We start from the raw sequence: 24,683 nt of genomic DNA on the forward strand, positions 1-24,683 counted from the left end.
CAAGCCATAAACAAGCTGCGTTGAAAGTGCATCCATCATGTCCCAGTTCTCAGATGCCCTCATGAGGACCTCCTCACCTCACCCAGCATGGGTCACCCAGCACCATGGGACTGCTAGGGTGAAGCCAGCCCAGGGCCAGAGACAGCTTCGCCTCTTTACAGGGCCACGGCAGGTCCCAGGCCTGGGGTGGGTTTCTGGGCCAAAGCCTGCTGCACTGCCCTCATTTTGACCTGAAGTTATTTGTTACAAGGACCAAGAGACTTTTGGAGGGAAAAAAAAACAAAAAACAAAAAACACCACATCTCCTTAAACATGAAACAGCAACATGATGCATTCAGGTCAAGAATTTGAATGTGTCTCTTTTTTTTCCAATTCAAAAATGTAGTCTCTCCAAGTGATGTTTTCACCTGTTTAAAAATACCACCTAGCCATAGAATGACACGGGAACAAATTGTCAGCACGCTAACACTGGTCAGGAGAAACTTCTCTGAAATATGATTTTTGTAAAAAAGAGTTGGCCCTTAGGTGTGAGCCCGGGAGGCGGGGCTTGCCGTGAGCCAAGATGGCGCCACTGCACTCCGGCCTGGGTGACAGAGCGAGACTCCATCCCAAAAAAAAAAGAAAAAAGATTTGGCCCTTAGGAAACCATGTTTTCAAATTGTCTGCTGGGTCACTAAACATTTCACCACACAGAAAGGAGATGAAAACCCACTTACATCCTATCGGGAGTCCCACCGAATGGAGCGGTTCCTCGTCTCCCCGGAACCCTGCAAGACAGTGAAGTGAGTGCAGCAAGAAAGAGAAAAGCAGGAGGAAGGTGCTCCGTGAAAGCCCACCCGACACTCACTTCTCACCACCACTGCCGCGTTGGTGGACACCTGTCCGTGGGCGTTGGTGGCCACTGCTGAGTACGTCGCGGTGTCGTCAAAGTCTGCCCTTGGAGAGAAAAAGCAAGAGAAAGTCTGCGGGACCGTTCTGTAAAAGTCAGTGACCCAGATTGCACAAAAGCATTCCTCGAAAGCAAATCACATGGCGTGGGTTATTTGTTCATGAGTGATTTGTACAAGAACAATGCCAGCTCTGTCCTTGGAAAGGTGAGGCAGCACTCGGTATTAATTATAGACACAGACAAAGGCCTGATCCCAGACGATGGTGCAGCTTTGGCCTTAAGAATAAAATGGTACTCCTGAAAATCCTTTGTTCATTCTCAAGGAGAAGTCTCTGTTCCATTCTGGTCCTATTTTTTCTACCTCTATAGAATATGAGGCTTCATCTTATCCATGGACAGCCTCCCGTGACCTCAAGCTCCAGCAGAACCGCTCGTGACGGGGTGATACAGAGCCTTCAGGGAGGCCCTGAACCATGGTGGGGGGTCCATTCCATGAGGGAGTTGTTCCCATGCAGGGAGTTGTTCCCATGTGGGCAATCCATCCCATGACAGTTCTAAGGTAGTCCAGGAGCTTGAGTTTTGCTCCACTCTCCCAGGTGATCCTGGTGCACAGGGGCACTGAGGGGCCGCCCCCGGAATGCTCTCTGCCTGGTGCACACGGGCATTGAAGAGCTGCCCCTGGGATGCTGTGCGTCTCCACCTGGTGCACACGGGCATTGAAGAACTGCGCCCGGGATGCTCCCCACCTGTGCATGCAGGCATTGAGAAGCTGCACCTGGGATGCTCCCCACCCTTTAATGCCCCGGGATGAGAATCCCGGAACGAAGCCACTGAGAACCCACCAAAGCCCTCAACACAGCTTGTGCGTGGCACACACGAAGGGTTCCAAGGTGCAAACAGAGGCTGATTAACTCCTAAGTGACAAGCTCCCTGTTCCAAAAGCCGATTCTACAGCCCGACCTGGATCCCCAGCAGGATTCCTGTGCTAATAAGAGGCTATGTCCAGAATCCCAAAGTAATATGATCCCCAGATACGAACCACCCACTCAAGGGTGTATTGAAATGTCTGAGTTGGACTCCACCTGAGACACTGACGTAGGTTTACCCCTGGGGAAAAAACAAACAAACAAACAAACAAAAATGACTTAGGAATAGCCAGAGACCCCAGGCTCACCAACCCCAAGTCCCTGTGGGGGTGGGTCTTCTGCTTCCCCATATCCATGGTACTAAAGCTAAAACTTCTTCTCTTGGCTGTGAACTGTCTTCCCACCAGCTTCCCCAGGAAACAGAGACAAGAGGGGGTAAGGAAGAGGCGCTGAGATCAGCTGAGCTTTTACTCAACACCAAGCCCTCTTCATGTCATGTTACATCACGTTACGTCAGCATTTCCATGTTCATCCTCAAGTAGCCTCGAAAATAGGCGTCATTATCCTGCTAGGATGGTGAGCAATCAACATGGCAGGCTAAGAAGCTAGGTAAACACGGTCCACGTGACTCCAAAATTGCATTCTTTCTGGTAGCTCCTTTCCAAGCCATGGACACCTGAGCAGAATCTTAATCTGGGAAAAGAAACAAAACCAAAAGTCTCCACTTTTGAGAAAAGCAAGAGTTACTCAAGTCTGACTTTTCAAATGCATCAAGAAACCAGTGCCACCAGAGACAAAATCCATTCCTGCGAAGTCATTAGTAATTTTATTTTCTTCTCTGTTCCACTAGGAGCTGAAAATATTTTCTTAGACCAAAAATTTCTATTTCTCCAACAAAAGGGAAAGAACGTGTCTGAGACCCGTGCTATCTACCAAGAATTCTTTCCCCTCCTCCTGAAGTTCAAATCTAGTCTCAATAGGTCAGAGAAAGCCATCCAGTCCCCCTAGCTGCCACTGCTCAAGGGACAGATGACACCCCAGAGCCCAGTCCGGGTAGATCTTCAAACCAAGAGCATTATCTTCTAGTTCACCTTGGAGGAATACAAGCCGAACTACAAAGCCATCAGGAAAGCTACAATTCCAGCCTGAACTCATTAGAAGCTACACTGCTATGCAATTTCCAGACTCACCACAAGTACAGCCATGTCTTCAGGGGCAAAGTAACAGTGTGTGTAAAACACATAAAAATCCCATAAGTAGAGGCTTTCTCCAATGCTAAGCGTTAACAACCTGTGCTGATCTACCCATATAATTCACACATAACACTCGCATACACATTCCCACAGAGAGCGCAACCTGCCACTGCCTCTCGGAATATGCCTGGGACTGGGGTCGGGGTGGAAGGAGGAGCTGCTTCTCTGCAGGACCCATGGGCATTTCTCCATTTTGTTTGTTTGTTTGTTTTGTGCTTGTGTTACTTCTTCTAAATAATAAAACCATTATGTTTTCATAAATGCATTCTCCAAACCCAAAGATAATCTTTTGGGATTCGCCCTAACCCTTCCTCTCCAACAATCCCGCCCCCACTAGCAATAACACAACAGATGAGAGAAACAAGGGTGACAGCCTCCCACAGACACTGCTGGAAGGATTCGAATGCCAGCGTGTGTGGAAGTGAGCAAGGCGGTCTATAAAAATCTGCTTGATCGGAATCTGCTGACCTGGAGCCTGTCCTGTGAATGCACAATCCAGGTGGACTCGGACTCTCAAGGAGGGAGCCATAAACCAGAGAAGCACAGAGCAGGTGCACGGGCAGTTCCCATGCAGGAAACGCCGGATGTGACCCTGCTGGACCAGGGCAGGACTCACGGGACGTGACCTGGCTGGACAAGGGCACAGGCTGTCCTCAAGCCCAGGAGGTCACCATCATGACCAGTTCCTGAGTGAGGAGGGGTGAATGTCTTGACTCACCCTTGTCCTCGAGGAGCCAGAATGTGGGCTGCATGGACAGGGCTCCAGCCAGTCCCCTCAAAAACTCTGCTGCTGCCTGTTATGTAACATCGACGGCATTCACACTGCGCCCCACGGCTCTCAACTCAAAACTCCCTGGTGTGCTGCACGTTCCTTCTTTCGTGTGTTTTAGCCGTTTTTAAACTGTGGTGTCAGTGTAGACTCAGCACATCACACACCAGTCAGGTGTTGAAGCCCAACTCAAACCTCACGCAGCCACTTAACTCACGGGTACCAGGGCCTCAGACAGAGCTTCTCCTACCACCTCTGTGTAATTGGATAACATTCTGAGATGTCAAGGTAAAAATGTTTTCACTTGCAACTACTTGTCTGGGATTCAGGATTTTTTCAATATGGGGCAAGGAGAAGAATAGAGATAAGAAGAAACATTGGGCAATAAGAAGAAATAAGAAAACTCAGGGCACAAATAGTTACCGACGCTCTTTTTTCGAGACAGAGTCTCACTCTGTCGCCAGGGCTGAAGCGCAGTGGTGCGATCTTGGCTCACTTCATTCTCCGCTTCCCAGGTTCAAGCAATTCTCCTGCCTCAGCCTCCCGAGTAGCTGGGATTACAGGTGTGTGCCACCACACCCAGCTAATTTTTTGTATTTTTAGTACAGACGGGGTTTCACCATGTTGGCCAGGCTGGTCTCAAACTCCTGACCTCGTGATTCACCTGCCTCGACCTCCCAAAGCGCTGGGATTACAGACATGAGCCACCGTGCCCAGCCTGCCAAGGTTCTTACACACCAGCATCTGCCAGCCTCAAATTCTCCTTCCAAATCAGTGCCTTCATGAGACCAGCCCAATCATTCTTATCTACTGACTTTCCAAGAAACACACCGAGGGTGTTTTAGACTTCTGGAGTACATGTGCTGAGCACCCACACCTTACTAGGGTGACTTTGGTGATTAAATAAAACAATGTATTTGCAAACACTTTGTAGTTTTATCATGTAATGTTCATCTTACGTATCAGTAATGAAGAGATATTAGCTGAATTCCTGATCCAAAAGTTCAAAGATGATTCCTTCTGGCCTCTCGTCCACGGAAATCCCTCCTTGCCCTTATAGTCCTATACAGCAACACAATTTCCAAGTCTTTTGAGAACGGCCACGAATTACTGTTTCACAGCTCCTTGGCAGGGGATAGCTGGGAGGGGCCCAGGAAGGGGATAAAGCTTGTCTTAGAATGAAGGAAATAGGATCACTGGTGCCAGGAGAGGAGAAGGAGGAGGGGGATGTGTTTCCCAGGCCACCAGCCTCTCCCAAAGGGCAGGGAGCTTGTTTTTCAATTGACTTAAGGTATTAAGATCCCAGGGGAGTACAGCCTCACGCATTAGCACTGATTAGCTCGTCAAATCACCAATTAGCGCTTGGTGCTCAGAGGCAGGAGCCACTGGGGAAGAAGCCCTCCATCCACTGCACCTTCCGCAGCGACTGACTGCAAAACGCTTGGGCTCCTGAGCATTGATTCCGAAGAGAATTGATTCTGAAGAGAGCGCTCTCCTTCCTTCTGTAAAGAAACCCATCCCCCAAGCAAAGATCCCGACCCACTGATGATGGCGGTGGCCCCAGTCCAGCCAGGGTGTGCCCCGCTAAGGAACTTGCGGTCACCCCCAGGGTAGGCACGGGTAAGTTAGGCCTTCTGTTTATGGTCCCCGCTATCTCACTCTTTTCTATTTCTCTTTCGTCCTTGTTTCATGCTGTATGATGTGTGTTGGAACACAGGTCCCTGTGTAGATTATAAACAAACGCACAGACCTGCCCTGGGAAGGAGGTAAGGGTGAAACGGGGTTTGGCGGGTTTGCCCCCTGCCTGCCCGAGACCGGGAAACAGGGGGCCTGGGCAGAGGACGGAGCAGACCCAGGAGGAAGGTCAGCCACTCTTGCGTGAAGGCTTCCTCAGCTTAGCCTTCGTCCACTCGGGATTTGGAGGCAAATCACAGCTTTGGTCCATGGGCAGTTCCCAAAGGACCCCGGTCTTCCTTCCCTTCCCAAGGCCCCACACAAGCACTCAGCTCACCCTCAGTCTAATTCCAGCCTTTGCTTCATGCTGTGAGAACTTGCAAGCAAGTGAGGGAGAGGCAAGGGTTTTATTTCCTGTTCGGACAGGTTCCCAGAATAGACGGAGAGAGTCTTCTCTGGTCTCAATTTATACAAACATCCACGGGGCCCTTTGCCACCCCAGAGTCTCTGTTTAAAGGCCCCCAAAACAACCCCTGGGAGAAGCTGGTCCTGTCCTGTCTTGAAGAGGAGCAGACATGAGGTTAAGTGCCATATCTATGGCACTTAACCTCATGTTCTCACATGTAAGCGGTGATGACACTGGATTTATAATTTAATTAAATCAAAATTTAAATAGCAAACTCTACAAATAAAGTACAAGAAATGTTTCACCCTAAAATAATTCAGCAAGGAGTGAGGGGGCGCGAGCCTGTTACTTATAGAAAACCAGATAGATTGTTCTATTATAAATATTTTTACAAAAATATGAGAACATCCTATTCTTTGAAGAATGAGGGCTCACATCCTGAGTCCCATGAGAAAATCTTACAAGCATATAAAACAGTGTCAACCACAAATTTAAAATCAAATAGTACCAAGGGGGAGCTTCTTTTTCGGCACTTGAAGAATTCAGCTCACAGCGGCCAAAGAATATTCATAGGAATAAATGTCACTCATATCACAGATGGAAAAGCTCATTCCCGAGCCAACAAAGACATGGGTGCCAACACATTCCACCCCTGAAAATGGCCACAGATCCAATGACCAGCGGCTCAGCAGTTTGGAATGAACAGCTGAGACAAGCTGTAATTTGTGGGCTTATCTCATTGCTCTTTTCCTGAAGAATATTAACATTTCATTTGCTTGGAGCTTCCCAGGACCAAGAAGAATACTGAGAGAAAAGTTGGTCTTGGAAATTTCCTTTTCCCAAGTTTCCCAAATATTTGCATAATCAGGCAAAATCCAAGTCCACCAGGGAAGACCTATATTTGGGGATCATGGAGTCGTGGTGTTCCAGGGGCAGATTAAACAACTTTATCTCACAAAGGAGTCCATTCTGTTCACAGCCCATACGGTCCCCAAGGTAAAGTTTGAATGATGACAACACCAGTGTCAATGTGACGTTTTTCATTCTTGAGAAAGGAATATCGTTATTTTCTTTTTAAAACAATTATCAGAACACAGCTTGGGAACAAGCTGCTCTGGAACTCAGAGCCACCTACTTACCCCTAAACAGTCACAGCACACACAGGGTAGAAAGCAGACAGCCCCACACATCCACGAGCTGTCCAAAATGAAGGCAGATGGTCTCTTGCCAGACATGACGGCCTATGGCCCATTAAAACTTCCCCAACTTTCAGAAATCCAAGGAGAGAAAGTTTCTCCCTGAAAAACCTGGCGAGGTCCCCGGGTGAGGCATCCCGTGCAGCCTGTGCCTGACTCCCCTGCCCACGCCAGGGCTCACCCCGCTGTGACGGCCACAGCTCTGAGAATACTTGGACCCCTCTCTTCACTAATGTCCAGTCGAGCCCAGCAGCAAATCCTGCCGGCTCTGCCCTCAAAATCTGCCCAGAGCACCCACTTATTCCCGCTCCCCTGTGCCCTCCTGCTCCTAGGCCCGTGGTCCTTCCTGGATTCTGGCAAGGGCTCCCCACCAGGCCTGCCAGGCCCTGCAGCCTGTCTGCAGTCAGAGTGATCCTCTCGAGGTGAAGGTCACATCCTTCCTTCTCCCCTCCGCCCTCTGGGGTCTCCCTGCCTCCCTCCACCAAAACCAATGTCCTTACAATGGCCCACGGGGTCCCCTGATCTGCAGGGCCACTGGCTATGCCTGTGACAGCTTGTCCCCTGCCAACCCTCTAGCCCGGGACCCCTGATGCACCTCTCAGAGCCTCTATGCAAGGGACCCACCCACTCCACAGCTCTGGGTCCTCTACTGGCCTTCAAGCCTTGCTCACGTGACATCTCCACGAAGGTCCACCTGGCGTCTATTTCACACCACCACGGGCCACAGCCCCTCCCCGTGCCCAGCACTGCTGCTGTGGCTGGCTCTGTCCTTCACTCACAATTGCCTCCTGATGCCAGAGAGTGGGACCTGGAAGGTGGTATCCAGGTCCTGACCCCTGAATCCTCCTGAGCCTCCAGGACAGCACCAGGCACAGAGCAGGCTCTCCGTGAGCAGGGCCGAGGAGCCTGTCAGAAGGAGAGCTTTCGAGAAACTCGGATTTATCTGGGGAAACAAGGTAGGATGCCCTGCAAATTTCAATCTTAACTATCGCCTTTCAACAACCAACGCTAGTGAATCTCCAGAGGGTGGACAGTTCCAGCAGGAGAAAGGCCGCAGGCTTCATGCAGGCTCCTTGGAAGAGGAGGCAGGAGGGAGTCTCACCCAGAGGAGCTGGTGGACCCCCGACTCAGGGAGGGGCACCACCAGGCAGATGCCATGCTCAGGCCACCAGGGCGAGCATCAGGAAGAACTGGCTCAAGCCACAGCCCCAGGCACAATCAGAAACAGGAGGAAGGGAAGGCAGGAAGAGGAAGAGTTGGTGAAGATACTGGGCGAGGGCACAAGGCAGGAGCCAGGCAGAAGGAGAGAAGCCAGGCAGAGCCTGACTTTCCACCAGGCTGGAGGAGACAAAGACTAGTCTCTTACTAAACGCCAGGCTGGAGGGGACAGAGACACCCTCCCTCACTAAACACCGGGCTGGACGGGGACAGAGACGCCCTCCCTCACTAAATACCAGGCTGGATGGGGACAGAGACGCCCTCCCTCACTAAACACCAGGCTGGATGGGACAGAGATGCCCTCCCTCACTAAACACCGGGCTGGATGGGACAGAGACACCTTCCCTCACTAAACACCGGGCTGGATGGGGACAGAGACACCTTCCCTCACTAAACACTGGGCTGGATGGGGACAGAGACGCCCTCCCTCACTAAACACTGAGCTGGATGGGGACAGAGACGCCCTCCCTCACTAAACACCAGGCTGGAGGGGGACAGAGACACCCTCCCTCACTAAACCGGAGACAACTCATTGGAACCCTCTTCTCAACCAGGCCCCATGCTCGGTGGGCCCTCAAGAGTAAGAATCCCACCAGCTCAGCTGACCTTAAGCCCCTCCCTTGACAGCAGATGGGCTCCTCTCCCCTCCATCCCCAGGGATGTCTGATGGCCCCAGCCTGCCTTCAGCCAGAACCCTGCTGGGGAGGCTCGGCGTGAACCCCGTCACCCCCGTCTCTCCTGAGTAATTTCCCATCCACCCTACCCTGCTCCTTGGTCTCACTCCCACTTTCCTGCTGTCCTCAGAGCTGAGCCCGGTTTCTCTCCCCCAGGGCAAGAATCCCTCCCTGTGGTCCTGGAAAGAAGTCTCTTAATGTCCTTAACAAGTGTCAAGATAACTTTTTAACAGGATCCAACGTATAAAAGCTTTAAAAAACAAAAAACAAACAAAAAAACCAAGACTTTCATTCTAAGCAGGCTTCTGGGGAAAAGAGGCAGGGATGATCAACGTTTGCGTTCACCCTTCTGAGCTTCTCCCAGCTCCCTCTGGGAATTAGTGGGCACCTTCTCCTCTGAAGAATCAAGGCCTAACAATGACACACTCACTGCTTTACAGTTTAGTCAGAATAAAATCAATCAAACAGTATATTCCAATGTCTCACTTACTTTTTATCTTATTAATATTAACATCCCTCATGTTTTCCTAGAAGGGATTTGATATAACTGACCACACACACAAGCACACACACCCCAAACATCCATTATACATATAAACATATATATATATATATAAACATATATAAACACAAAGTGCAGCTTCTTGCAGTAACTCTGTGAGTCCTATAGCGAAGATGAAATTGTTACTGTCTCTTGATCATTGTTTTCAGGAGGCGTTAATGGCTTATCCAAAGTCACACGGCCAATGTGGCCTTCTGGCTCCTGGACGAGGGTGTGCTCCTTAAGTTCTATAACAGGCTGTCAGGTTCACTGGAAAAATTAGCATTAGAGCCATGGGAAGGTGCCATGATATACTACTGGTGAAAAAAGCTGACTTGTGTAATGTCAGGGTCTTTTGTGAAAAGTAAAAACCGTGTATACAGAGAAACAGAAAAAGAACAGCAGGGTCTCCCTTTTATTTAAAAAATGAAATGTGTGGGCCAGGGGCAGTGGCTCAAGCCTGTAATCCCAGCATTTTGGGAGGCCGAGGCAGGCAGATCACCTGAGGTCGGGAGTTCGAGACCAGCCTGACCAACATGGAGAAACCACATCTCCACTAAAAATACAAAATTAGCTGGGCATGGTGGCCCATGCCTGTCATCCCCACTACTCGGGAGGCTGAGGCAGGAGAATCGCTTGAACCTGGGAGGTGGAGGTTGTGGCGAGCTGAGACCGTGCCACTGCACTCCAGCCTGGGCAAGAAGAGTGAAACTCTGTCTCAGAAAAAAAAAAAGAAGTGTGTGTGTCACGTGAGAAAAGAAGAAATGCCAGCTATACAGCAACATACTGGGTGCTGGATGTATAGATGATTGTTTTTCTTTTATTTGTCTACATTTCATATACTTTTTTGATTTGTTATAAGAAAATCAAGGTTATCATTTTTTGAAGAGTCTGAACTTAGGGTGTGTTACTCGAACCTGGCAGCAGGTGTCAATGAAACCTTCTTGCACTGCATGGCAGCTTTCCACCCAGATGCCATTACCTTTCCCTAAACTATCTACTGTCTCTATTCCCAGAGTTTGCATTCTTCTGGCCAGACACTAAGGAAAAACAAAGGGAAGCTTCCAGCACCGGTACCATTCACTCATAAATGCTATTTAAAGTCACCCGGGGTGCAAACAGCCAGATGTGACTTGACCTCCAGTTACCCATCTGACTTCTTATTTGGGGTCTGCAATGCTGATTACTGGACACCAGTGTCCAGAGCCCCCACCGTGGCCATACCTGTTGATCTGCAACGTGTGCACGCCATAGTTGCTCTCAATTCTGTACTTTCCCGGTTCAGCCGCCTGGCAAATCAGACTGCCATCTTTGTACCTAAATGAGGAAAACACGTTTTAGTTTAAAGGCAGAGTTGTATTCTGTGTGTGTGCAATTCTGCCCCAGCTCCCCCGCGCCCCTCGGACGTGCTGCTGGCCACTTCTGCGTGTTTCCCTTAGAGCCTCAGGTAGAAGGAGGACACAGCCCTGAGGGCGAGGCCCAGAGCTCGCACTGGTTTTGATTTCTAAGGTGAGAGCAGCACTTGCCTCATTCAGACTCTCAGGGGATTCCCCACCTGGCAGATCCAACACCTGCTTGACTTTTGTTGGGAATTCAGGACTTGTCATTCCATGAGGAAAACTGGGGCGCTGGGTCCCAGACCCACCTACTTAAGCTGCAGTGGAGCTAGTGTCTCAGGGAGTTCTGCGGGACCTAACGCACTGACTCTGGGGAAGGGAAGCTGGCTTTATGGCTCCATCCAGAAGGCAGGACCACATCCACCCCAGCATCTCCACATCATGAGCAGGCGAGCCTCATCCTCCCAAGCCTGCCTTCCAGAGAACCTCAGCATCCAGCCATCAGCCACAATGCGCCTGGTCTGTGGCTCAGAGTCCCAATCCCGCGTATAAATGCACATAGATATAGGTATAACTTTAGCAATACATGTTGATACAAAAAGGGTCTCGAGGGCTTAAAGATGTAATTCTTCAATTATCACAGCTTGATTAACTGCAGCCCTGCAGTCCCAAAGCTTCAGAGTTTACGCTTCCCACTTATGAATTTTCCATATTGAAAAGCAGACTCTCCAGCTTTGTGTACCTTCAGCAATCATGCATGTGCTCTTGCAAACAGGACAACAGCCATGCTAATTTCAGGGTAGTGACTTTTAAATAAAACCCTCTGGCCAGGCATATGGCTCATGCCTGTCATCCCAGCACTTTGGGAGGCCAAGGCAGGTAGATAACTTGAGGTCAGGAGTTCAAGATCAGCCTGGCCAACATGATGAAAGCCCATCTCTACTAAAACTACAAAAATTAGCCAGGCGTGGTGGTGTACACCTATGGCCCCAGCTACTTAGGAGGCTGAGGCAGGAGAATCGCTCGAACCAGGGAAGTGGAGGTTGCAATGAGCTGAGATTGCACCATCTTACTCCAGCCTGGGCAACAGAGCAAGACTCCATCTCAAAAAAAAAAAAAAGCCCTTGAAAAATTTGTTGACTCAATGTCATGAAAAATGTTTGCATATTAGTTAAAGTGGACGTTCAGAGTTTCTAGAAACATATTTCTGCATAGAGTTTCAACACAAGCAGCCTCCAGCACAGGCTCAATGGCATTTGTCTCCTTAACTGGGGTCTTTCTTAACAAAAACACAGAACAGACTTCTTAACCCCCTAGGAACAGAACCCCTCACCACTGCACCACGGGTGTGGGAAATCCTTGCACGGTAAAGCAGAGCTTCACAGACATCCTCTCCCAGACGGTATGGGATCGCAGCCGCACCAGGATCTCAGGAGCCCTGCTTATCCGCTCTTCAAATGTGTGTCTCTCCCAGGCCAGCTTGTCCTCCATCTGCCCCAAGAAGCAAGGATGGTCAGGTACCCAGGCAGTGAGCCACGCTCCGCCCTCGGCCCTTCGAGCACCATGCAGACAAGCTAAGATCTAGTCCACGCATCCCAGAGACCCAGCCGCCCTGAGACCCTCCTACCATCTGCTGAATGGCGTATTTGTCCAGCTTGTCGCGGGCCTGGGAGCGTGCCAGGTGGACGTTCTCCTCCATGTGGGCCAGCTCGCTGAGGAAGCGCTGTCGCTTGGCCTCGCCATAGGCGGCCACCAGGGATTGGTACCTGCAGGAGCCAAGAAGTGGCCTCCGTTTCAGGAGTCGCAGAGAAAACCACGGGGCCCCTGAAGGCTAGAAAGAGCAGGCCGTTCTCTCCCCTGGGGTTTCCTTAAGTGCATTCAAGAAGAGAACAGGAGAAATGCTACTTCTGCTCATCTGTATCTATCGTCAAGAGTATATTTTGGTGTGTGAATGCCATGCATGATGAAGTTGTAAAGAAGAACATGTATGTGATTTATTAATAAAAAAAGAAATACAGGAGGTGCTGGCCCCAACTTTCTTTCACCACCGAGAGTGCACAATTGCAACCGCTTGGAGGCCCTCAGAGATGCTTTGGAGAATTGCTGTGAGCCACAAAAGACAACAGGCACCCACTCAGAGTCGGGAAGTTAATCTGCTCTCTTAAAAACAGAGACATTGTTCCTCATCTTCGTGTGCCCAGAAACTCGCATGCCGCAGATGCTCGGTAAAGACAGGGCACCTCGGGAAATCAGGGAAGCTTTGTGGATTTATCAGACAAAGGGCTTGATGCTTTCCCAGGTCTGAGATTCAAAACTGTTAGTTAGGTGCTGCTGGGCTAGGGGTGCTTCTGAAGTCAGTTCCATGATTTGAAAATTTAGGAAAATGGTGATCTCCCTTTGTGTGAGTTTTCCTCTGCAGGGCAGCAAATAAAAGCTATGTGTTTTCCTGGGAAGGATGCAGTTTCTGAGGGATTTTAAGACTGAATTAAAGTATTTTGAGTTCAAAAAAAATACAGATAAGAAAAGTCTGAATGCTAAAAATAAGAATAAATAAAGGATTCAGCATCTTCAATCCGTAGGGACTGAGAAATGTCCACATCCTCACGGCTTACGTGCCATCTTGTGAACCCCACAAATCGCACCCCAACACTGCCAGGCCCGGGCTGCCTCCATGCTCTGAGATGCTCCGGAAACCCTGTGGCAGCTCTTTCAGCCTCATCTCCCTCCCTCACCATCCATCGTGTTCCCAAGGCCTCCCCGAAATTAGGACGCTCGCTATTCTGCTGCCGTCTGGGGATTCTGTCCCACTCGCGAGAAAAGCCTCACTGCCATCCCTTTCAATCAAAACTCTATCCTTCCTTCAACGCCCATCTCAAATGCCATCTCTCCTGTGGAGCCATTCCTAATTCTCCCCGCCCTGCCTTAAACGCCAGATCTCTTTTTATTTCTCTTAGGGCCTTTATGATTGTAATTTGCATACATTTTATCCTTCCCAGGAGAAAGGATTGACTACTTTTCACCTCTGTATTCCCCAGATTAAGTACACAGAAGATGACTCATAAATACTTAGTAGTCGAAGTTAGGCTGGGGGAGGTTGGTTCCCAAGTGGCAGGGACGCGAAGCTGCACAGACTGCCTGGGAAGGAGGTGGTGGAGGGAAACGTGGTGGAGCCGGAGCGCTGCCTGCGGTACTGTGTGAGCCACCAAGAGGCTGTTCAGCCAGGGCCACACCGCACAGAAAGTCCCAGTGTCGAAGCTGGAGCGGACCACAGGGTCACGGCTGTCCAGAGACGTGGGGAGAGCTGTCTGAGACCTACTGCAGGTTGGCGGTAAGGGCTGTCGGAGGCCCAGGGTGCAGGGCCTCTGTCTGAGGTGCTTCCACACCCCACACAGCTCCCATGGACCAGCACTTCCCCTGCAGCGAATAAGACTAAGGCCTGGTGTGAGGCATTTGGGACGTTCGCAATCAGAATTGCAGAAAAGTCTGCAGCCTCTTCGTACAGAAACAGGGTGGGAGGAACACTAAAATCTAACCATAAAAGGAATGTGGATTTACCTCCTTAGGAATCTGGGATCTCACCTCCCACCTGCCTGTCCCCGCTCAGATCAGACACACCACCTTTCCCTCCAACGTTTAGGGAACAGTCTCTTTGGGCCTCAGCTGTTCTGCATGCCCTTTGCCTGGGGCAGATTCTTCCCAACCCCTAACGGGCTGGCTTCTGCTCCTCCTGCTTTCAGCACGAAAGTCTCTCCCTCAGAGATTCTCCCCTGGGGCCACCCTCAAATCACAGCCCTGCTGGTCTCTTTCATACGTCCTCATCTTCCTCCTGCACAGCACTTGCCACTGCTGTCAGCACATGCATGTGCGTGTTGAATGACACCAGCCCTGTACTGTGACTCTGAATCCCAACCAAGCGGGAAAATGCCCACTTTGTTCCCCCAGTATCCAGGTACCAGATGCCAGGAGGAATTCTAGGAATATGTGTTCAAGAAATGAGCTGTGGCGTCAGACATCCTGCAGGGAACAAGCCTTCTTATGGGGAGTGAATCCCACTGAATTGCAGGGATCGAGAAGACAAAGTCTGGTCTGTGCCACGCAGCGCTGTAAACGTCTTCTCTTGATGCTGTTTACATTTCTATGGGCTCTTTATGTTTGAGTTACAAGAGCCTCAGCTTATCCTTAAGTCAACAGCACCACTATCCTCTAACTCTCTATGATTCAGAATAACTAATTGGTCTGGAATTCCTCCCACACCCAACCCCAAGTCAGGTCATTGAGGAAATATTTCTGCCGGTTGATGATCAGTTGACCGTGACTTCAGCCCATGTGTGCAGAGTAACGTCATTTGTCATGTACTGATTGCAAATGACAAGCCCTGGGACAGGTTGCTTGCAAGATTAGGGGAGGCCCATTTTTCACTGGAACTGAAGGAAGATGACAGAGGGACATTTCCAATGGGCCATATCTTCCAGAAGGATGTGTTGAGTGCCTTCAGAGTGCGGGGGCCATATCTTCCAGAAGGATGCGTTGAGTGCCTTCAGAGCGCCGGGGCCGTATCTTCCAGAAGGATGCGTTGAGTGCCTTCAGAGCACTGACGTCTCTTCAGTATTTATTTTACACAGGGACATCAGCAGTAACTCACATCAGTGAGCCCACAATTTCATCTTTTGCAAAGGACCCACTTGTCCAGTGCATTAAACTAATATCCACCTTGGGAGGTCGAGGATAAATACATACTTGCAATGATGCTTGCAGCCCATGAGAGTGGTGAATTCTAATAAGGGCTGGAATCCACGGAGCTGCTCACATCGCTCAGCACGGGGCTCACTCATCCCTCCTGGGCCCTTCTACATGACAGTAATAGAAGAGGCTTCACAATAAATCTCAATTAGTGCTTGCCCAACTCACCGAGATCCCCACGACTTATGTTTACCTTTAAAGGAGGAAAGAATTGATTTCAAAACCACCTTTCCCGTGGAAGACATGCACATGGGTTAGGAGAATACAACACTGGGGGACTGCTGAAGAAAATCTCATGGAGAGCGTGAGCCGTGGGCTCCACACAAAGCTGGGACAGCCCCTCGGCTTCATCCCCTGTCTCTACTATGTACAAGAGGGACTGGCATTTAACGTGAGCATCAGAGGTGCAGTGAGAACATAACCCATCACCAGCCATTCAAATCCCTTCTTTGAGTCAGATTTGGTATTGCAAGAGCATAGCCCAATGTGTTTTAGGACAATTTCCAACAGCCAAGGCTGTCATGAAAGTCCTTGCTGCCGAAACCATATGAATCACAGTAAGCCACTCACTGTTACCATTTTACCAGCGGGGAAATTGAGCGATAGGAAGTTTATGCAATATGTTCAAGGCCACATCAATGTTTAAATGATAAAAAATAAAATGATAAGCTCGAGTATTCTATTGTGGCCCCCAAAACCTAAATATAGGTAGAAGAATCCTATAATCCAATCCGTAAAAATCTGGATGGTGTTAACGTCTATATTTCAAACAGATTCTTTCACAAAAGACATCTTCACGTTAGAATTCATTTACATGGCAAAATTATCCTATGATATTTTTAAAAATTCAAATTTTTTAAAATAAAGGTTAACCTCCTTGGCTATACATTGTTTATATTCAACAGATGGCTTCATCATTCTGAAACTTCCAAAGTGAAAGATGTTTACTCGAATCTCATTTTTCCTTCAGGTTTTAAGTGCTTTGAAGCTATAGATAAAATTCCCAGAAGTAGCAGGGGGAAATGAGGGAAAAAATATAGCAGGTATAAAACAAGGCATCCGTGAACATTTAACTGTTCATTTCGTCCTTACAAGATCAAAGCAATATCACCACCTGTTTCTCCGTCATCTGGAAATAATTTTAAGACTGGCATTTTTATTAATCCATCCCGTTCCTATGACATTTAGCCCCATGAGCTGCCTCTGTTGAAATGTAAAGCATGACAATTTATAGAATCCCTTCCCAACTCTTTAGTTTCCACACAACAACTGTTTAAAACCCTGGCTCCCACTTAGGAAGATGACCTTGCTTGAATCTGCAACCCTCCACGGCTGTTCCTGCATAGCTGCAGAGGTTGCAAGTGGAAATTCAGAATTAATCTCACACTGCTATGTCTTGATATTTTCAAGCATGCTTATCCTGCTCTGTGTGGAGAGGGGCTGAGCTTGGCTTAGAAGCCACAGACCCTGGAGCTCTAAGCCCGGCTGGGACATGCGTGAGACATGGAACCCTGAATAGTGGCATGAGCGCTCTGGACAGCAACGCCCTCTTCTGCAAAACGGTGGGAAGCTTGTGCCCAGTGGTTTTCTTGTTCGGATTAATTGAGATAATGATGGTAAAGAGAAGCAGGTGATTGGGAAACAGCAGGGTTCTCCCTCGCCCCAGGTATGGCCTGTGTTCCTCGGTCTTCCCTCTCAGCTAAGGTCGCTCTTCCCTTCCCTCCTCACTGTCCCTCCATTGCAACACCACGCAGGGTACAGGCAGAGTCAGGGAAGCCATGCGCTCACCTGCTTCTGTTCTCCTGCTCCTCCTCTTCCTGCGTGCTCACCCGCTTCGCACAGACTCTGCAGGTGGTTCCTCCCAGGGACGTCTGGCTGGAGGCTCTCTGCGAAGATGACCGTTGACTCAGGGACTTCTGGGAAGATGCCTGGGTGGAGGCTCGCCTTCAGGAACATGGACACAATTAAGAGATGCACGCGCAGGCACAGTAAAGAAATTTATCCTGACACACATCACTTTCTCTCTACACACCCCAAACCACTCATATATGCAGAGCACACACAAGCACACACATGCACAGGCATATGAGAGGCATGCACCTAAACACATATATGCACACATGCACATGCCCACACACACGTGTGCAGCCACACATGCACGCATATGCACATACAATATACACATACACACGTGTATGCAAATAAATGCATAAATGCAAGGACATCCCTTCCCACAAGCACATGCACACGCATACACACACTCGTGTGCACACATAAACACACCTACACAAGTGCACACACGCACACAGGCAAACCAAGCCTGTGTCCCTGTGTGCCCACACCCACACCCACACACACCCGCCCTGGGGTGCTTTCTCCCTGAGCTCACTGTGGCTGGTGCCACCTCCCCTCAGAGCCAGCCAGTGCCGGCCACGGTCCTTCTGGCTCCATGCCAGGATTATATATATCTTGAGGGATTTGAGACACCCCAAGGCTGCTGGGAGGGGCTGCAACTGTTTGGCTTTGTTTAGTACAAGGGATGGCAACTAAATAAAAGTACCCTAAGCGTTTCTAAATATAGGGTGTGGGTGACATGAGGCAGGCACCTGGGCCGCAGAACGCCTGCCCATGGTCCCTCCCTTTCTTCACTACAGCCTTCCAATCAGCCCATTAAGATTGCAGATTTGCTGCTAGACAAACAGTGTCCATGGGGGCGTGAGCTGCCATCCTGGATGAGGCAATCTCCAAGAAGCTTCTGGAAGGTGCGGCTGCACACCGGCCCCAGAGGCAGGGATTCTTGATTTTGGCACATCCATGATCAATGTAGCAAAATCACTAATATTGCCTCCCATTCCATCTTTACTTTGCCACCCATTAATTTCTCTCCTACCGACAGCCTTTCCCACTAGTTTCGACCTCATTTATCTTTATTTTGGGTGGCTTTTTAGATCCTAGTTCTGGAAGGCATGCGATGAGCAGTAAAATCAGTGAACTCATACAAAGCACTTCCTGCCTCCCCACCTCAACCAGGAGCTCAGAGCCCGGCCAGCAGGACCTGCCAGGACATGGCGCCAGCTCCACACAATGCGGCTCCGTGGCAGGACCTGGGCACGGGAGAGGCTGCCATCCCTGCTCTCTGACTCCCTGCAAACCCATGCCTTTGCAGTGCTGACAGGACTGGAAAAGCCGTTAAAAATCAGACCCCCCATAATCAAAGCTCTGGGCGTCTCATCAGCCAATGTCAGCTTACTTTTTTGACGCATATTCATCCAGCAGGTACCGAGTTTGAATATTACGGTAGGACTGGTCAAAGTGCCTGTGTCTCTTCTGGTAGAAGGGGACGGCCACAAGGGACATCTTGGCGTCCTCCTACAAAGAGAGTCACACACAACACTGAGCTCCCTCACAGGCATCATGAGGCCTCTGTAATTTCTGCATCATTCCCAAGGGGAAAATGAACTCCAGTTAATAAAACCCCCTTGGGAAGGGAAAAAACGGAAGATTACATAGCCAGAAATCACCTTAGACCAGCAGTCAGGAAGCCTATTAACTTCCCAGGGATCCAACTTTATTTTTTGTTTTCTTCCATAACAGTTGGAAGATTGGGCTGGTGTTTCATTTAACTGTGAACTCAACAAGTATTCCTAGAACCCCTGGCATGTTCAGGGCAAAGTTCAAAGCAATGTGAGTGGGAAGGACAAAAAGAATTAAAGCAGATTAGAGAAGTAAACAAACACTTACAATACAAGAGAACATGCGATAACAACCAAGAGCCTGGGGGAGACAGAAGGTGTCCTGGGAATGGCAGGAGCCGAGGACGGCCAAGTGGCCCACAAGGCAGGTGATATTTGAGAGGAGGAGCCTTGGTGGACAGGCAGGACTCCAGGCGGAGGTAGGAAAGGAGGGCAGCCCGTGAGCAAAGGTCGGGGCAGGAGAATCCAAGATCATGGGAGATTTGCAGGGGTGTGACCAGAAATCACTCTGGAAAGATACAGCCACAAGCAGAGGTGGCTGGTGTCTGGCTGGGGAGCCGGGAGTTGTTCCACCACGTAAAGGGGGATGTGGAAGAAGGGACTGGCTGGAGACGCCCCCTGGAATCGGCCGTCTGAAGTCTCGCTGGTTATAGTAGACGGGTGTGGCAGGAGGTGAGCAGGAAAGTGAGGACAGAGCCTGGCATCAAAGCCTTAGGGGTGTGGGGAAATTCGAGAGCATGGATGAAATTCTCCCCAAACAAGAAATCATCGAGTTCCATTCTTTTCTCTGGGAACTTGCAACATTACAGGTATTAGACATGGCAATCTGTTGTACATGTTCACCCAAAATACGTAAAATGCCAACATGCTGAGTGACTCGATCATCGCTACAAAGTGATGCAGGGACCGTATTGCTAAATCTCTACAGTCATTAGTTTCCCAAACAAGGTGCAGAAGGACTCACAACCTGAGCTCCATTTTTGACTCTTCTGTTTAAACGAGGAGAATCTGTCCTTATTTAAAGACAGAACTCCTCGGTAAGGCCCCATGGCACAGCCCCAGGGATGCCACCCACATCCCGGCCCATGGGAATGAGACTCGAGTGGAAAATGCCAAGGGCTGCTGGGAGATGAATGTGTCGTTGTTCGGATCTCCAGGGTACATGCTAGAAAACCTACCACAACACATAAATTGCCCCAAGGACACTCCTTATGATCTGTTTCCTTTGAACTCTGTGATCTCCGAGAATGACAGTATTGTAGAACTTGGAAAGATCACTAGGGATTATCCAAACTCCTGTTCTACAGGGCAGAAAACAGGACACACAGGCCAGAAAGAAGAAATTCTTCCTCAAAAGCATGTAGAAGAGGCTGCCCCTGCCCCAAGGCCATCCTTATTCTGGGCCTTTATTACTCTGCCACACTAACTCTCTCAATATTCAACTAGTCAACCACCACCCCACCCTGGGAGGGCCGAGCCGTGTTTCAGAGTGCGCCAGCATGCATTCTACTTCAGGGATATAACAGAACGTGGCACCTGACGGAACACAGTAAAAGCATATCTCCTCCGCCCGCCCCAATACTGAAGGCGGCATCATAGCGCAGAGGTCAAGCGCCCAGGTTTTGACGTCTGGTAGACCTGGGATCGAATTCTGACTCCAGCATTCAGATGAGGCCTGGGTAGCTTCTAGCTCCTCTAGCTCTGGTGTTCCATATTCAATCTGCACCACACCTGGCACTGGCCCTGGTACCGAGATCGGTAGCTGTCTCTGTTACACTGCGACTGTTATCGTGGTTTAAGAATTCTGCAGACAGGAAAAGGTATCTGAGCAAATCTATGTATTGCTTTACTATTTGAAATCTCCCCAGATGCAGCTCACTGGGATTTTCCAATGAGTTAATCAAGGTGGATCTTCAAGAAACGCTTCCTGCTCGGAAGCCCATTTACACTCTCTGGAGTTTACCAGCAGGGTGCTGGGAAGAGCTCTCTGAACTGAAGCTGGAGCAAGGTTGGGGAAGATGTTTCAGCTTCCATCCAGTTTCCTATCCAAGGTTCTTCTGGGATTGGCCTGACGAATACCAGGCAGTTCCACTCCAGCAGACACGTGAACCATCCCCAGTACCTGCTATTGCAGCACAGGCTCATGTGTCATCACAGCATTTACTTACATTTATGTTGAGTTACACCTCAGATGTGTTTGTATTTCTTGGCAAAGGGAAGAGTAAAAATACGACCTATTAGGTCAAAGGAGAAAAAAGAGGAGAATCACGCTGGATGGAAATCGTCCTCCTTAGACCTAAGACCTGGAACAGTGTGAAACGGCTCAGGCCTTGAGAGCTCACAGACTAGCTATCCTTCAACTAGTCTGGAACGTCCTGTCCATTGTGTGTGCAGAACCAGCAGCCCACGTATCACTGACTTGACACGCAGTCCTCTGGGCCTGGAAGTCTTCAAACACTTCATGTGTGAGGGGCTACACTTTGTAGTGCTTAGCAAGGCAGAACTGGGATCAAGTGCGCACACTTCCTGCACTCCTCACTCCGATGGTACCTGACTGTGGGAGTCTCCCTGGGCATCTTTGGATGGGGGTAATAGGCACTTTGCTGCCTTTATCCCCACGTGTATTCCCTGCTCACTTCATGCTCAGGACCACCAAAATCAGGAGGCTTTGCAGACTCTATCAGCCTCAGTTCATTCCACAAGAATGGCAATTGCCATGTGCCAGCCAAGCCTGAATCAGAACCCTTGGATTTCAACAATGAAAACATCTTAGAGCTCCTGGCTCAGAGGAGTAGCAGGTTCAAGTCTTCTGTGCATTTGACTCCCAGTGCCAATGTGCCCTCCATTCCACCTTTATCAATCTCATGCCCCTCCCAGAAAACCAGCAGGACTGCACGTCCAGCCTCACCCACCCTGAACGTGTGTCCCCGTTGCCATCTCTTCACTCCTCGGGGGACTTCCCACGTTAGAACCTCCCCAGCGTCCCTCACCCAGCCTGGGCCACCACCTCCTGGCCGGGTGTGATGACCCTCCTGAGTCAGTGGGGAAGCAAATTCCCACAGACTCATCACGTGCTGGGTGCCTGCAGCCCTGGCAGCACAGGGTCCTTCTGTGTGCAGGGAACCCTGGAGAGGACTTGCCAAATGCTCCCTGCAGATCCAGCATCCCTTATCCAGAATGCTCGGACCAGAAGTGTTTCCAATTTCTGATTTGTTTTTCAAACTTTGATATATTTGCATTTATACTTACTGGTTGAGCAACTCAAATCCAAAAATCAGAAACCTGAGATGCTCACACAAGCATTTCCTTTGAGAGTCACGCCAGCGCTCAGAAAGTTTCAGAATTTAGAGCATTTTGGATTTCTGATCTTCAGATTTGGAATGATCAACCTGTACTATTTATGACACTATAAAGAAAATGGCAGGACCTAGGCCGATCAGCACCCCAATGTCCCTCCACTGCCTACGCAGAAAGCTATTTTCCTTTTTAAGGAACTATCTCAGACGTGTTAAATACCCCCTACACACACCAAAAAAAAAAAAAGAGAGAGAGAGAGAGAACAAACAGCCTTTCCTCGCAGGGCAGTTTTTGGTGTGAGTCCCTGGGGCTCAGGGGCATTGGGAGGCTGCGACTCCAGTGGGGACCTGCTGACCTTGAGCTCAGGGGCCTCCACCTGCTCTGCTATAAAACCAGGGGGCTGAGCAAGGTGGCAGCTAACAGTCCCACAGCTCGGACAGTGTGTGTGTAGGTAATCCTGGAGCCACGCTGCGCTGTTAGCACGGACCGTCCCCAGAGAAATATGACTCGCCCGGGTCACCGGCAGGGCCACGGCCGAACCCAGGCGCCAGCTGAGTCTCCTGACAGCGTCCAGCCCACTTTCCACCACAGCCTGGCTCCCCGGCCACTCCCGGAATGCTCCTGACACGTTTAGGAATCATGACACCAGGATGAAACGTGAGCCTGTCCTCCAGTGCAGAGCACTGTGTGTCTGATATCCCCATCCTAATCCTCCTGTGAACAGTATGTGGAGCCCATTCCTCATGTCACCAGAAGTGTTTTAATTTGCAAAAAAATGTTTGAAGTACAAAACATTGACTTCCACTTAATGAAGGAAATTGTTGTTTGTACAGTTAAAAATGTCAAAGTCAATAAATACACCAAATTAAAGCATTTCTAGAGGGGAAAGGCACTCCCAGACACACAGCGTTGGCCTGTGCCCCAAGTGGCTAAGCCCTTGGCTCCCAAGACAAGTTTTAGCTCAGGACTTGTTTTATTAAATAACGCCTTAAATTATCTTTGTTCCTCACTTTCTTTGAGTCCTGTTTTACTTCTACTTAGAAAGGAATGTGAAATGGAGAATTAGAAAAAGCCAGGTGTTCCCAGCGATGGCAAAACCCCTTCCTTCCATGTCACCTCTGGTGCCTTCCACATGCAACCACCCAGCCCCACTGTCTTTCTCCAGCAGGTTTCATCAAGAGTGCACCCTGAGAAGGCACAGCCTCTATCAGCAGAATGGAGCTGTGGAAGTCTGTAGGTTCACAGCACACCCAATGGCACCAAGAAGAAAACAGGCATGAGAACGCTGTCATTTTTGGGCAAGGATTATTCTCTTTCCCATACCCTGGATAATATAGACTAGGTCTAAGCTGAATGACTCTCCACTCTTTTTTCCCTTAAGAAAATGTCCAGTTTTATTATTTCACACTTTTATAAGCCAGCCCTCTCCTCTGGGGAGGCTTTCATTTCAGAGAATCTCATGAAAATTGCAGACATCAGTCCCCTGACTGGGGAGCCCGTGGGGCCATGCGGAGACCAGGGTTAAAATCCAAAGCACACGTTGCAAGGTGCTGGACGGCACTTAGCAAAGACCACGGCTGTGGGAAATAAAATGTTAGCTGAGCATAAAGTCTCGTCAAAGAAATACAGAGCCCAGAACTAATTGCTCTGTTTTCCACGGTAAAGGGTGCCTGCGAGGGGGTGCACTGGCTCTCTCTTCTTGACCCTGAAGAAGAGCTACTTAGAAAATGTGAGTGCAGAAGTTACCAGTCCTCCCCTTAAAGCCACAGATTAGAAAAGGAGAGAAGAGAAAGACACTCACCCAGACAGAAAGGAAAATTGCAAGGAGGAGAGAGAAGCCCTGGCCACCGGCTCACCAAGCCACCCACACTCCAGCCGAGGAAGGCAGAGCTGACTCCTGCAAAGCGCCTGTGCCTCCCTCCAGTTTAAGGTCTGAGGAGCTGCTATATATAGACGCCGGGGCCTGCCTCTTCCCACATCCATGCCCGCATCATAAATCACCAGCCTGACCTCAGGAGGAAAAGCTTCTTATACAAATTGAGGGCGGTGGAAATCACGATTCAAAACTGGAACGTGTCCCTTCTGAGTCCCAAAGTGCACTTTTCCCAGGAAACCGGGTGTGACACTTCAGCCTCTGACCCAGAAAGACAGGGCAGGGTGCTGACTTCCCACGCTCCCTCCTCAACTCTACTCCACGAGTTCTAATCCTTAGGTGTGAATCCTCAGACATATCTTCAACCCTTTCAAGCTACAGGTTCCCTGGCACATAAACTAATACCCCCGAAGGAATCTTTGATAATGACGGGGATTTCAGTGAGCATGTGGGCCATTCACAGGCCTGGACTCCGGA

The 24,683-nt window shown here is 49.5% G+C and overlaps 1 protein-coding gene across 1 annotated transcript in view; it reads right to left on the reverse strand.

The window, feature by feature from the left end:
- Window positions 1-24,332, reverse strand: part of MYOM2 (myomesin 2) — a 99,789-nt gene extending 75,457 nt beyond the window's left edge. Inside the window, exons 1-8 of the mRNA XM_033177663.1 lie at window positions 24,135-24,332; window positions 18,814-18,932; window positions 17,352-17,507; window positions 12,451-12,589; window positions 12,157-12,314; window positions 10,711-10,803; window positions 848-936; window positions 717-767 (exon numbers count right to left, since the gene is read on the reverse strand). Of these exons, the coding sequence (XP_033033554.1) occupies window positions 717-767; window positions 848-936; window positions 10,711-10,803; window positions 12,157-12,314; window positions 12,451-12,589; window positions 17,352-17,507; window positions 18,814-18,920 (793 nt within the window). The 5' untranslated portion in view covers window positions 18,921-18,932; window positions 24,135-24,332. The remainder of the gene's footprint in view (window positions 1-716; window positions 768-847; window positions 937-10,710; window positions 10,804-12,156; window positions 12,315-12,450; window positions 12,590-17,351; window positions 17,508-18,813; window positions 18,933-24,134) is intronic.
- Between the last annotated feature and the right edge of the window lie 351 nt (window positions 24,333-24,683).

Source organism: Trachypithecus francoisi, unplaced genomic scaffold, assembly GCF_009764315.1.
Source record: "Trachypithecus francoisi isolate TF-2019V2 unplaced genomic scaffold, Tfra_2.0 Contig01558, whole genome shotgun sequence".
Taxonomy (NCBI): Eukaryota; Metazoa; Chordata; class Mammalia; order Primates; family Cercopithecidae; genus Trachypithecus; species Trachypithecus francoisi.